The sequence below is a fragment of the Pristis pectinata genome, chromosome 11, assembly GCF_009764475.1.
Source record: "Pristis pectinata isolate sPriPec2 chromosome 11, sPriPec2.1.pri, whole genome shotgun sequence".
NCBI classification, from domain to species: Eukaryota; Metazoa; Chordata; class Chondrichthyes; order Rhinopristiformes; family Pristidae; genus Pristis; species Pristis pectinata.
Window position 1 is genome coordinate 48,154,957 of NC_067415.1, and position 13,611 is coordinate 48,168,567.

The window sequence follows — 13,611 nt, forward strand, 5'->3', positions numbered from 1 at the left end:
ATATGCTTTGTAGTTGATAGACACTGCCACTCTTTTGTTTACATGGGCAGCTACCGATCACTTGACTGGAAACCAGCGTTTTGAAACTTGCCTTGTATTTTCAGCAGAGGCTGCTTTGACTACATTTGCACAATGAACGAGCAGTCAAGCCACCTCGATTGTATATGCAGCTAACTCAAAGAAGCGCGCCTGCATTGGGTTGTTTGCAGCCATGCCCGTGCAGGGCTGAGATGGGAGCAGCAGGAGATGGCGCCGGAGAGCAGGCAACTGGCTGCCCATTAAGATGCCAATGAAGATCTGGTTCATTTTATGAAGTCAAAAGAAAAATATATCTAAAAATCGGAAGGGACTTTTTAACAAATGAAATTACTCCAGGGTAAACAGTCTGGTAACTTGTTTAGAGCAAGAAAAGCATCAAAGCATCTAAATTTCTCCACAGCTGGTGTAATCTTCCATTCCTTGATCTTTCTGCCCCATATCAAGCATGGCTGCATTCACTCTGCACTATTATTTATTATCCTGGAGAACGATGATAACTCATCATTATCTACCTTTAAACTGTTATCTGATGCTGTTCTTTATCACCAGAGGCAACCTGTACAACTGCTTCTGCCCCTGAAACGGTGTGTTTCCCTGAACTTTATCTGTATTGAGAGGCAAGTCTGATGGATTCATAATCTGAAACAGACAGTGATCCATCCAACTCCTTGATAAGTGAGGCCTGGGCTTCATTCACAAGCCTGCTCGCTGGTGGGAATGATGACACCACTGGTGAGAGGGATATTAGAATATAGAACAGTACAGCACAGAAATAGGCCCTTCAGCCCACAATGTCTATGCTGAATACTACGCAAAATTAAATTAAATCTTTCTTCTGTCTGCACATGATCCATATCCTTCCATTCCTTGCCTATTCATGTGTCTATCTAAAAGTCTCTTAAACACCACTATCATCTCTACTTCCACCACTACCACTGGCAGCCTGTTCCAGGCACCTAGACTTTTTGCTTTTTGTGTAAAAACAAAATCTCCCCCCCCCCCCCCCCTCCATATCTACTTTAAACTTTCCCCCTCTCACATTAAATGCATGCCCCCTAGGATTTGACATTTCTGCCGGGTGGGGGGGGGGGGGGCGCAATATTCTGAATGTCTACTCTATCTATGCCTCTCATAATTTTATAAACTTCCATCAGGTCTCCTCAGCCCCTGAAGCTCCAAGGGAAAACAACCTAAGTTTGTCCAACTTCTCCTTAAAACTCATACCGTCTAATCCAGGCAGCATCCTGGTAAACCTCTTCTGGACCCCTTCCAAAGCCTCCACATCCATCTTGTAATGGGGTGACCAGGATTGTACACAATACTCCAGGTGCATCCTAACCAAAGTTTTATACAGCTGCAATATGACTTCCTTACTCCTGTACTCTATGCCATGATGAATGAAGGCAAGCATGCCATATGCCTTCTTTACCACCCTATCTACTTGTGTGGCCACTTTCAGGGAGTTATGGACTTGGAGTCTAAGATCCCTCTGTACATCAATGCTGTTTAGCATCCTGCCATTAACTGTATACTTTCCCTTTACATTTGACCTCCCAAAGTGCAGCACCTCACACTTGCTTGGATTAAACTCCATCTGCCGTTTCTCCACCTACAGTATATCTGTAACTGATCCATATCCTTCTTTATCCTTTGATAGCCCTCTACGTTTTCTACAACTCCACCAATCTTTGTGACGTCTGCAAATATTGAAATTCTTTCTGCGGTGGAAAGGCAATTGCCAGGGACCTAGAGAAAAATGTCTCTCTGAGGTGGTTGAGTGATGGGAGGTGCTGTGAATTGGGAAGATTCATGCTAGGGGAATAGAGTATCCTAAATAGGTGACATGCAGGGGACATATAGAAATCACTAACACTTCAAGTATTCTCTAGTTAGCCTTGAGTTTGTGAGCAGGTGAACCCAAAGCACTATTTGCGAATGTTTACATGCAAGGAAATGAAGAGCTGCTGTGAGAGGTGATGGAGTGCACAGAGTGCAGTCAGGAGAAAACTGAAGGCTGGAGAGAATGTGAGGTGGCAATAATAACTATGGAAAGGTGTGGTTCATCTAAATGGATGCAGAAAGAACACCATCTTCCCCTAGCTGTTGAGGCTCTGCACTGAACCTTCAGATCTACAAGCAATAAGAATAAGAGCACAGCATTGGCACTTGAGGATTTTAATGTCATTAATCCTAACCACTTAGTACCTATTTTTTTTCCTTTCATGTTGCCTTTCAGTGCTTGTGACAACTTAAGGTGAGAGGGAAATGGTGCAAGAGTCAATCTCAAAATCCTTCCTGCCTGCAGCCAGAAACTAGTACCATTATAATTAGAAGCACACAACATGCTGGACCAGAGACTGATTCTGAACTGCAGCTGAAGGGATCATTGATCAGTTATGGATTAGAGCAAGTGAGCTTTTGTTTTTGTGTAGGATAACTTTTCATAGTAATCAGATAAATAAGGGATTCCCAAACAAATGAGAATTAATTTTGTCAATAATATGAACGTATTGTCAATTTGCCCTCAGATTGGAGCATGAAATACAGTAAATGTATCTAACAACAGATTTGGTCTTGAATGAGTCACATTAGTAATTGTAGAAAAGATTAATGTCTTCTTGAATTTTACAAAATTGCCTGATTCCCTTGCAAAGGTAAATTAAACATCTTGTTTTTTAAAATCTGAAAATGGTCTATATAACCTTTCAGAATAGTAACATGAATAAGGTAAGAGGCTATTTGGTCTTTTGGGTCCATGCCATCTGTCTTTTGAAGAGCAAGTTGAATAGTTCCACTCACCCTTCCTCAATATTCCTGTAGTATCTTCTCCTTCGTTTATCAATGTTTACTATTGGTAGTGCATACCAACCCTGACCACTTTCTGCCAAAAAAAATCTTTTTTCCTTGTTGTTCTGTGGTGTTAGTCTTCATAAATTGCCATATCAATGCTTTCTTGTTATCAAAGGTTCTCCAGTATATCCGTGTAACTATAATCCTCATCCATCAAACCATTTGAATAAATATCTTCTGCGTCCACTCAAGGCTTTACAAACTTCCTAAATTGTAGTGCTGGGAAGTGAATGCAATTCTCCCCCTAGAACAGACTAGTACTTTATGTAAGTTTTTTACTCATTCGGAAGAAATATGTCCTAGATCAGTAGCACTAAATACAGTATGTAGTAGCAATAGTGCACCTTGCTTTAAAAATTCAGTTATCAAGTTGTGTATTTAATCCTATTGATTGAGACCAAATTTCTGGGCATGTATCACATTAACAAAAGCTAAGAACTTCATCAACTGCTCTGTTAACCTGTCCTGCCAACTTTAATGATCTTTAAGCAAGTGACTCCTTTTTTTGGCGAGAGGAATCGGCCGAGGACTTCCGAGCAGCTAAGTGTTTTTTTTTAACTACTCGGGCATAGTGGGGCAAGACAGTGCAGGCGTGTGACGTCAGTGGGTAGAGTGCGCAAGGTTTAAAAAGAAGACCGCTATACCCAGCGGGCAGCATTCGGAGCGGGCAGCGGAGTGAGAGGTAGCAGAGTGATTGGGCTTTGTCTTAACGGGCTTAGGCGGTAACGGGCTTAAGTGGTGGCGAGGCGAGGTAGGTGCTAATTGAGGAAAGGAAGTAGTATGAGTGCGGTTTTCTGTGCTCTGTGTCAGATGTGGGAGGTCCTGGAGTCTCCCAGCCTCCTGGATGGCCACATCTGCACCCAGTGTGTCGAGCTGCAGCTCCAAAGGGACCGCGTTAGGGAACTGGAGAAGCAGCTCGATAATCTTTGGTCAGGGAGAATGAGGAGGTGACAGAAAGGAGTTATAGGCAGGTGGTCACACAAGGGCCAAGGGAGACAAGCAAGTTGGTCACAGACAGGAAGGGGAAGGGGAAGAGGCAGGTACTGGAGAGTACCCCTGTGGCTGTACCCCTTGACAATAAGTTCTCCTGTTTGAGTACTGTTGGGGGAGACAGCCTACCTGGGGGAAGCAACAGTAGCCGTGCCTCTAGCACAGAGTCCTGTGGCTCAAAAATGTAGGGAAAGGGAGAGGAAGACAGTAGTGATAGGGGACTCTATAGTTAGGGGATCAGACAGGCGATTCTGTGGATGCAGGAAGGAAACTCGGATGGTAGTTTGCCTCCCAGGTGCCAGGGTCTGGGATGATTTAGATTGTGTCCAAGATATCCTGCAGTGGGAGGGAGAACAGCCAGAGGTCATGGTACATATTGGCACCAATGACATAGGTGGGAAAAGGGATGAGATTCTGAAAAAAGACTACAGGGAGTTAGGAAGGAAGTTGAGAAGCAGGACCACAAAGGTAGTAATCTGTGCCACGCAACAGTGAGTATAGGAATAGAATGAGGTGGAGGATAAATGCGTGGCTGAGGGATTGGAGCAGGGGGCAGAGATTTAGATTTCTGGATCATTAGGGCCTCTTTTGGGGCAGGTATGACCTGTACAAAAAGGACAGGTTGCACTTGAATCCCAGGGGGACCAATATCCTGGCGGGGAGGTTTGCTAAGGCTACTGGGGACAATTTAAACTAGAATTGTTGGGGGGTGGGAACTGAACTGAAGAGACTGGGGAAGAGGCAGTTGGCTGTCAGATAGAGAAAGCTTGTAGACAGTGCGGGGGGCAAGGATAGGCGGATGATAGAGAAGGGATGCGCTCAGACCGACGGTTTGAGATCTGTCTGTTTTAACGCCAGGAGTATTATGAACAGGGTGGATGAGCTTAGAGCTTGGATCAATACTTGGAGCTACGATGTGGTGACCATTACAGAGACTTGCATGGCTCAGGGACAGGAATGGTTACTTCAAGTTCTGGGTTTTAGATGTTTCAGAAAGGACAGGGAGGGAGGCAAAAGAGTGGGGGAGTGGCACTGTTGATCAGAGAGAGTGTCACGGCTGCAGAAAGGGTGGACGACATGGAGGGATTATCTACAGAGTCTCTGTGGGTGGAGGTTAGGAACAGGAAGGGGTCAATAACTTTACTGGGTGTTTTTGTAGGATGCCCAATAGTAACAGGGATATCGAGGAGCAAATAGGGAAACAGATCCTGGAAAGGTGTGATAATAACAGAGTTGTCGTGATGGAAGATTTTAACTTCCCAAATATCGATTGGCATCTCCATACAGCAAGGGGTTTAGATGGGGTGGAGTTTAAGTGTGTTCAGGAAGGTTTCTTGACACAATATGTAGATAAGCCTACAAGAGGAGAGACTGTGCTTGATTTGTTATTGGGAAATGAACCTGGTCAGGTGTCAGATCTCTCAGTGGGAGAGCATTTTGGAGATAGTGATCATAATTCTATCTCCTTTACAATAGCATTGGAGAGAGATAGAAACAGACAGATTAGAAAGGCGTTCAATTGGAGTAAGGGGAATTATGAGGCTCTCAGGCAGGAAATTGGAAGCTTAAATTGGAAACAGATGTTCTCAGGGAAAAGTACGGAAGAAATGTGGCAAATGTTCAGGGGATATTTGTGTGGAGTTCTGCATAGGTATGTTCTGATGAGACAGGGAAATTACGATAGCATACAGGAACCGTGGTGTGCAAAGGCTGTAATAAATCTAGTTGAAAAGAAAAGCTTACAAAAGGTTCAGAGAGCTAGGTAATATTAGAGATCTGGAAGAGTATAAGGCTAACAGGAAGGAGTTTAAGAAGGAGATTAGGAGAGCCAGAAGGGGACACGAGAAGGCCTTGGTGGGCAGGATTAAGGAAAACCCCAAGGCATTCTACAAGTTTGTGAAGAGCAAGAGGATAAGATGCGAAAGAATAGGACCTATCAAGTGTAACAGTGGGAAAGTGTGTATGGATCCGGAAGAAATAGCAGAGGTACTTAATGAATACTTTACATCAGTATTCACTATGGAAAAAGATCTGGGTGATTGTAGTGAGGACTTGTAGCAGGATGAAAAGCTTGAGCATGTAGATATCAAGAAAGAGGAGGTGCTTGAACTTTTGGAAAGCATCAAGTTGGATAAGTCACCGGGACTGGATGTGATGTACCCCAGGCTGCTGTGGGAGGCGAGGGAGGAGATTGCGGAGCCTCTGGCAATGATCTTTGCATCATCAATGGGAATGGGAGAGGTTCCGGAGGGTTGCGGATGTTGTTCCTTTATTCAAGAAAGGGAGTAACGATAGCCCAGGAAATTATAGACCAGTGAGTCTTACCTCAGTGGTTGGTAAGTTGATGGAGAAGATCCTGAGAGGCAGGATTTATGAACATTTGGAGAGGTATAATATGATTAGGAATAGTCAGCGTGGATTTGTCAAGGGCAGGTCCTGCCTTATGAGCCTGATTGAATTTTTTGAGGAAGTGACTAAACACATTGATGAAGGAAGAGCAGTAGATATATGGATATAGATTTCAGCAAGGCATATGATAAGGTACCCCATGCAAGGCTTATTGAGAAAGTAAGGAGGCATGGGATCCAAGGGGACATTGCTTTGTGGATCCAGAACTGGCTGGCCCACAGAAAGCAAAGAGTGGTTGTTGATGGGTCATGTTCTGCATTGAGGCTGGTGACCAGTGGTGTACCTCATGGATCTGTTCTGGGACCCTTCCTCTTCGTGATTTTTATTAATGACCTGGATGAGGAAGTGGAGGGATGGGTTAGTAAGTTTGCTGATGACACAAAGTGTGGAGGGCTGTCAGAGGTTACAGCGGGACATAGATAGGATGCAAAACTGGGCTGAGATGTGGCAGATGGAGTTCAACCCAGATAAGTGTGAAGTGGTTCATTTTGGTAGGTCAAATATGATGGCAGAATATAGTATTAGTGGTAGGACTCTTGGCAGTGTGGAGGATCAGAGGGATCTTGGGGTCCGAGTCCATAGGACGCTCAAAGCAGCTGCACAGGTTAACTCTGTGGTTAAGAAGGCATACAGTGTATTGTCCTTCAATCGTGGAATTGAATTTAGGAGCCGAGAGGTAATGTTGCAGCTGTTTTGGACCCTGGTCAGACCCCACTTGGAGTACTGTGCTCAGTTCTGGTCGCCTCACTACAGGAAGGATGTGGAAGCCATAGAAAGGGTGTAGAGGAGATTTAAAAGGATGTTGCCTGGATTGGGGAGCATGCCTTATGAGAACAGTTTGAGTGAACCCGGCCTTTTCTCCTTGGAGCGACGGAGGATGAGAGGTGACCTGATAGAGGTGTATAAGATGATGAGAGGCATTGATTGTGTGGATAGTCAGAGGCTTTTTCCCAGGGCTGAAATGGTTGCCACAAGAGGACCCAGGTTTAAGGTGCTGGGGAGTAGGTATAGAGGAGATGTCAGGGGTAAGTTTTTTTTGGTGAGTGCATGGAATGGGCTGCCGGCAACGGTGGTGGAGGTGGATACGATAGGGTCTTTTAAGAGACTTTTGGATAGGTACATGGAGCTTAGAAAAATAGAGCGCTATGGGTAAGCCTAGTAATTTCTTGTGTAGGGACATGTTTGGCACAGCTTTGTGGGCCGAAGGGCCTGAATTGTGCTGTAGGTCTTCTATGTTTCTATATCTTTCCTCTTTGTACCCTCTTGAAAATTAAGCTATTGAGCATTATTCTCTCTCATTCTTCTTACCAAAGTATAGTGCCTTGCATTTCACTACATTGAACTTCATTTGCCTATTCCCTAGCTTGTTCATGTCCACTTGCAGTCTGTTTGTATTTTCCTCATTGTTTACTACACCAAGTTCCATGTAATCTGCGGATTTTTAGTTTGTGCCTTGAACCACACCCCCCTCAATTCTAAGTGATTAATGTATATCAAAAGACAGCGTTACTTCTGGAACTGAACCTTGGGGAAATACCACTGTACGTGGTGTTCCAGTCCAAAAATCTGCAGTTTTTTTCTATTATGTAGCTAATTTTCTATGTGTACTACTACTGCATGTTTAATCCATGGACTTCAAATGTACTACTGAGCCCAACTAGTGGTATTTTAATAGATGCCTTTTGTGTATATAAAGAAAGTTTGCTTGTAATTGGACTGTATTTTTCTTGATAGATTCTTCCTATAAAGTCTACATTACTACATTTTCTATGTACCATTTTTTAGAAATAAAACACGTCCATTACTTCCGAACTTTTTGTGCAGCTTTTGTGCTATAATTTTGTCTTTCATTTCATTGTTTGCATTTTGGCAGATTTTTTTTCTTGAGAGCCACTTTATGGGAAAAAAAGAGCAAATGTATGGCTTGAACAGCATTCAAATAATGGGCAGTAATTATCACTGTCTTCTGGGGTTTATGCACTTTCCTGTTGAGCCTGCATACACATAATCAGTGAGGCATCCAGTTTGTGTTTTTTGGTCAGTGGTCTAACCCAAGCTGGGAATCACAAGATCACAAGACAAGGGAGCAGAAGCAGGCCATTCGGCCCATCGAGTCTGCTCCAAGGGAAAGGGAAAAAAAGAAATGGGGAATGGGGGAAAAAAAAGAACAAAAAATACTATTCTAATCCCAATTTCTGGCCTTATCCCCATATCCCTTGATACCCTGACTATTTAGATATCTATCTATCTCCCCCTTGAACGCCCACACTGATCTGGCCTCCACTGCTGTACGTGGCAAGGAGTTCCACAAATTCACCACCCTCCGGCTAAACAAATTTCTCCTCATCTCTGTTTTGAAACTGTACCCTCTAATTCTAAGATTGTGCCCTCTGGTCCTGGACTCACCCACCAAGGGAAACAGCCTAGCCACATCTACTCTGTCCTTTCCTATCAACATTTTAAATGTCGCTGTGAGGTCCCCTCTCATTCTTCTGTACTCCAGTGAGTACAGTCCAAGAGCTGACAAATGCTTATCATACGTAAGCCTTTTCATTCCTGGAATCATCCTCATAAATCTCCTCTGAACCCTCTCCAACGTCAGCACATCCTTCCTAAGATGTGGGGCCCAAAACTGCGCACAATATTCCAAATGAGGCCTCACTAGTGCCCCATAGGACCTCATCAACACTTCCTTTTATACGCTATACCTCTCGAAATGAATGCCAACATAGCATTCGCTTTCTTTACCACCGATCCGACCTGGTGATTAACCTTTAAGGTATCCTGTACGAGTACCCCCAAGTTCCTTTGTACTTTGAATTTTCTCTCCTTCTAGATAATAATCTGCCCACTTATTTCTGCTTCCAAAGTGTACAACTGCACATTTCTCAACATTGAATCTCATCTGCCATTTCCTTGCCCATTCTCCTAAACTGTCTCGGTCTCTCTGCAACCTTCCTATCTCCTCAATACTCCCTACTCCTCCACCTATCTTGGTGTCATCCGCAAACTTAGCCACGAAACCATTTATTCCATCATCCAAATCGTCCAATTCAGGTGGTGGGTATAGTCTGTCCTTTCCCTGGCATTGCTTGTCTGAAGTGCTGAGATCACTATATTCTGTTTCTATTGATCAGTTGGACGTACACCATGGAACTGCAGTGCAGCATGAGAGAAATTATAATTGTAAATGGGTAATGCTGGTCTTGGTCACCAGCTTCCCACTACTGTAACTTGTATTAATATTGTGACTTTAACATTGTAAAGTGTCTCTAGCTACTGCATGGGAGGATTATTAAACAAAACTTTATATTTAATCATATAAGGTCACAGCCAAAGTGATAGGTTTGATGGTGTGCTTTTAAGGAGAGGTGAAGTCCAATGAGGACTACAGGAAATCGCAGAGTTGGGGAGAGAGAGAGAGAGAGCTTATGGAGGAATTTAAAATTAAAGATGAGGACTTTCAAACAAAGCTACTTTTTATCTGGGACCTGATGTAGGTCACCGAGCAGAGGGATGAATAAGAATTGGTGTGCATTGAAAGAAGTCAATTCCATGTAGAACAAAAGCATGAATGACAGTTTCCGCAGAAGATGCGCAGAATCGGTAGCATTAAGTGACGTTACAGAGATGAGACTAGATGGACTTACTGATGTGGCATTTGTAGCAGATGCACATTTAACTGCACCCATATTGGAGGAAGGGGGCCAGATAGCTATAGAGTAGGGAATTTTTTTTGGCCCACATACACATAGAAATTGACCAAATGATAAATCACAACATGTCTTAAATAACCAATGAGCATCAGGATAAACGTGTGAAAAGTGAGCTGTGAAAGGAAGGAAATTCAGGATGGGCTGTTGTTTATTTGCTGAAGCTTAACCATCTTTTCTGAACCTCTCATTTGCCTATCCACAAAGCTCTGAAATTCATAGAAAGTAACAATCTTAACTGAAGCACATTAATCAAAAATGCAATAAACCCCCATCTCTATATGATGATGATTGATCTTTTTAACAGAATAGTATTCCTTGGTGACAATTGACTGGTAAGCTCAGATAAATACAATACATAAACTGAATGAAGATGGTGTAATCAAAGGATGAAGATGGGGGAATGGTGAAGGGGTTGGTGGGTGGGGCTAGTAGTGAATTCAGTTGTTTACAGACACATAGTCACCTGATGTAAATTTTTAGCTGAAATGTAACAATTGTACGTATATCAATAAACTCTTGAAACTGTATCAAGGCAAATGTAAGGCTGACACAAGATAGACAACGATGAGATAATTGAGGCTGAATTCTTGCTTACTGAAGGCAAATGCAAACAGTTGAGATCAGAGGGGATCTGGGGAGATGGCTGATATGGCCATTGGAGTTTGGCCTTAAAGGAATAGTCTCTTAGCTGCATAGGTATTGCAGTTAGGGAGAGATGACCTAGGCAGTCACCAGAAGACATTGGCAGATTGACCTCTCAGGATGCTGTGAATCTGGGGTTAAATTTGTAATTTAGAGAGATTATCGAAGTGTCAAGTATCATATTAAATTACTGTAATCTCAACTCCAGTAAGGATGTAACATCACAGAAAATGATATTCTGATGTGCTGCAATTTATTAACTGCCTGGGTTAGACGCTTATACAATCCCAGCCCTTTGTAAATGTAGGGGAGACACTTGTCTTACTTGGGTAAGTGACTAATGGTCATTGTAGGTTGTGAAGATTCTGGCTCAGTGTCAGAATAGGAGATGGATGGAGTCAGTAGCCGGGGAACAGAATATGTGGCAGGAACCAAGAACAGTGATTTCACTCTTTTATGTAGACAAATCATGAAACCTGGGAATCTTTGTTAAAGTCTCACAGCATGTTAGTTACTACCATGGCATTAGGGTAAACCTATGTGGAGTGATTCAGAGGTGCCATTCTGGAAAACATGAGCATAGATTTGGGAGGCCACATTTTGCTCAGTGACTTTGAGGGGAATGGATATTGGAGATGGGCTGATAGTTTGCAAGGATAGTAGGGTCAAGTCCTGTTTATTGAAAAAACCTGATGATGACAGAAGAAGAGGGAAGCCATATCAAGGGAGACAACTTTAACAATGCAGCAAATTTTGCAGTAAGCATCATCAGCTTGCTGCTACCCCAGTGACATGTACAAATTTATCTCAAGCGATCCTCCCAGAAGGAACACCAAGAAGCTACTAAGTGTGTTCCCATGGTAAAGTCATGCACATTGCAAAATCCAGGCTAGTATCAGCCAACATAAGAGCTAGATAAGTTGGTTGCAGGGAGTTTAGTGGAATAAGGTTGAGGGAGCAGGAGGTATGTCTGAGATCAGCTGTTGCTGAACTGACATTCCCTCACTTCTGCCAGAAGATTTTGGGTTTACAATCCAATCCACAGACTTAAACACAACTATTTGATCTGACATCCTATTGCACAACTGAGAAAGAGCTCCATGTCGGAGGTGCTGCCTTTTAGGAGAAAGATTAAAGAACCCACCTTCTTACAGGTGGAATTGATAAAAACCATGCCACTATTTTGTAGAATAGCTGAGAAGTTAACCATGGAGTCCTGGTCATTATTTATACCTTAACTTACCTAACTAAAGCAGATTATTGAGTCATTATTACATTCTGTTTCTGAAGCTTTTATGCACAAGTTGTCTGCTGCACATTCTGCATTACATCAGTGACCACACAGATGCACCTCAATGGGTCTGAAATGTTCTGGGCAGCACTACAAATCTTTTAAGTCTTTCTTTCCCATGGAGAAGAGGAGCTTGGAGAGGGCAGCAAAGGAGAAACTGGAGAAAATATGACTACAGGACCTGGTCCTGGGTAATATTAAAATTAAGTTCAGTATGACAACGAAAGGAAGTAACAGAGGCAGTTGAACAGAGAATCTCAGGACAAGAGTCATCAGTAGTAGATAAGTTACTGGACAAAATTTTGAGGGAAAGGATCAATGATCGCTTGGAAAGGCAGGGACAAGAGCTAGCCAGCATGGCTTTGTCAAGGGCAGACCCTGTCTGGCAATCTGAATGAATTTTTTGAAGAGGTAATGAAATGTATTGATGAGGCAGTACAGTAGGTGTGGTTTATATGGACTTTAATAAGGTCTTTGATGAAGTCCTAAATGGGAGACTGGTCCAAAAAGTTTGGGCCATAGGATCCAGGGCAAGTTGATAAATTAAATGCAAAATTGGCTTGGCAATAGGAGAAAGAGAGTGCCAGTAGAGGGTTGCTTTTGTGATTGGATGTGACTAGTGGTGTTCCACAGGGATCTGTGCTGGGACCCTTGCTGTTTGTAATATATGTGAATGATTTGGATGTGGATGTAGGAGGCATGATCAGTAAGTTTGCAGATGACACAAAGGTTGGTGGAGTTGTTGATTATGTGGAGGGTAGTCTTCAGCTACAGGGTGATAGTGATGTGTTGTTGAAAAGGGCTGAGAAAATGGCAGATGGAATTTTATCCAGTTAAATGTGAGATTGGGACAACCAATGAGGCTAGGACATACACCGTGAATTGTAGGCTGCAAGGGAGTATTGGAGAACAGAGGGACTTTGGTGTACAAGTCCAAAGATCCTTGAATGTGACAGCGCAGGTAGACACAGCTAGTCAGGCAACATTTGTGTCAGGAACAATAGAGATAATGGGTTGGACCTTGCTGGCTGTGGCTGTGTTCTGAAGTGACCAGATGGTGTACTGCGACTGGAATGAAAGTTCTGGACTTAGATGCTCGCCATATTAGTCTGGCACCTACTGAGAGACAGAAAGTGCTGCATTTGTCACTGTGCTCTACTTCTGGAGCTCCACTCAGAACTGTGGCAATCATAGGGCAAACGATCTGAGACCTCCTTCATTTTAAGAGGGATTCTCAGGCTGTGGATTGAGAGGCAAAGGGGAACGTGTATTAGATTTTTAAAAATTATTTTGCTTTAACATTTTTAGTTATATCTGTTCTTTTATGCATTTAACTATTTTTTAATTTAAAAACATTTACTTCTAGTTTAATAGTTTTTAAATGTTTCTGAATATTAGAAACAAGTTAAAAACCATAACAGCTTTGACCAGAGGTGTTACAGGGGTGGGGTCTCTACACAATGCTGTCCTGACATGAGATTGGGGAAGGAAGGAAAAAGATTGCCCAGTGAGTGGGGATATTGAGGCAGAAAGGAGTGGACATTGTGGTGGGGAATGGGGGAAGAGAATATCAGATGTTGCAGTGGTGAGAATGAAAACAATGGTACTGAGGGGATCTTTGTGTTTGGGAGTTGAAGAGACGCTATAATTGGCAGGAAGGGTGCTGGAAGTTTC

At 43.0% G+C, this 13,611-nt stretch overlaps 1 protein-coding gene across 2 annotated transcripts in view; it reads left to right on the forward strand.

Moving 5' to 3' along the window:
• Positions 1 to 1,043, forward strand: part of LOC127575852 (ferroxidase HEPHL1-like) — a 55,626-nt gene extending 54,583 nt beyond the window's left edge. The window contains exon 21 of one of the 2 annotated variants that reach the window (XM_052026043.1): positions 105 to 1,043. In XM_052026043.1, the coding sequence (XP_051882003.1) occupies positions 105 to 119 (15 nt within the window). In that variant the 3' untranslated portion in view covers positions 120 to 1,043. The remainder of the gene's footprint in view (positions 1 to 104) is intronic. The other variant, XM_052026044.1, reaches the window with a different exon arrangement.
• The last annotated feature ends 12,568 nt before the right edge of the window (positions 1,044 to 13,611 follow it).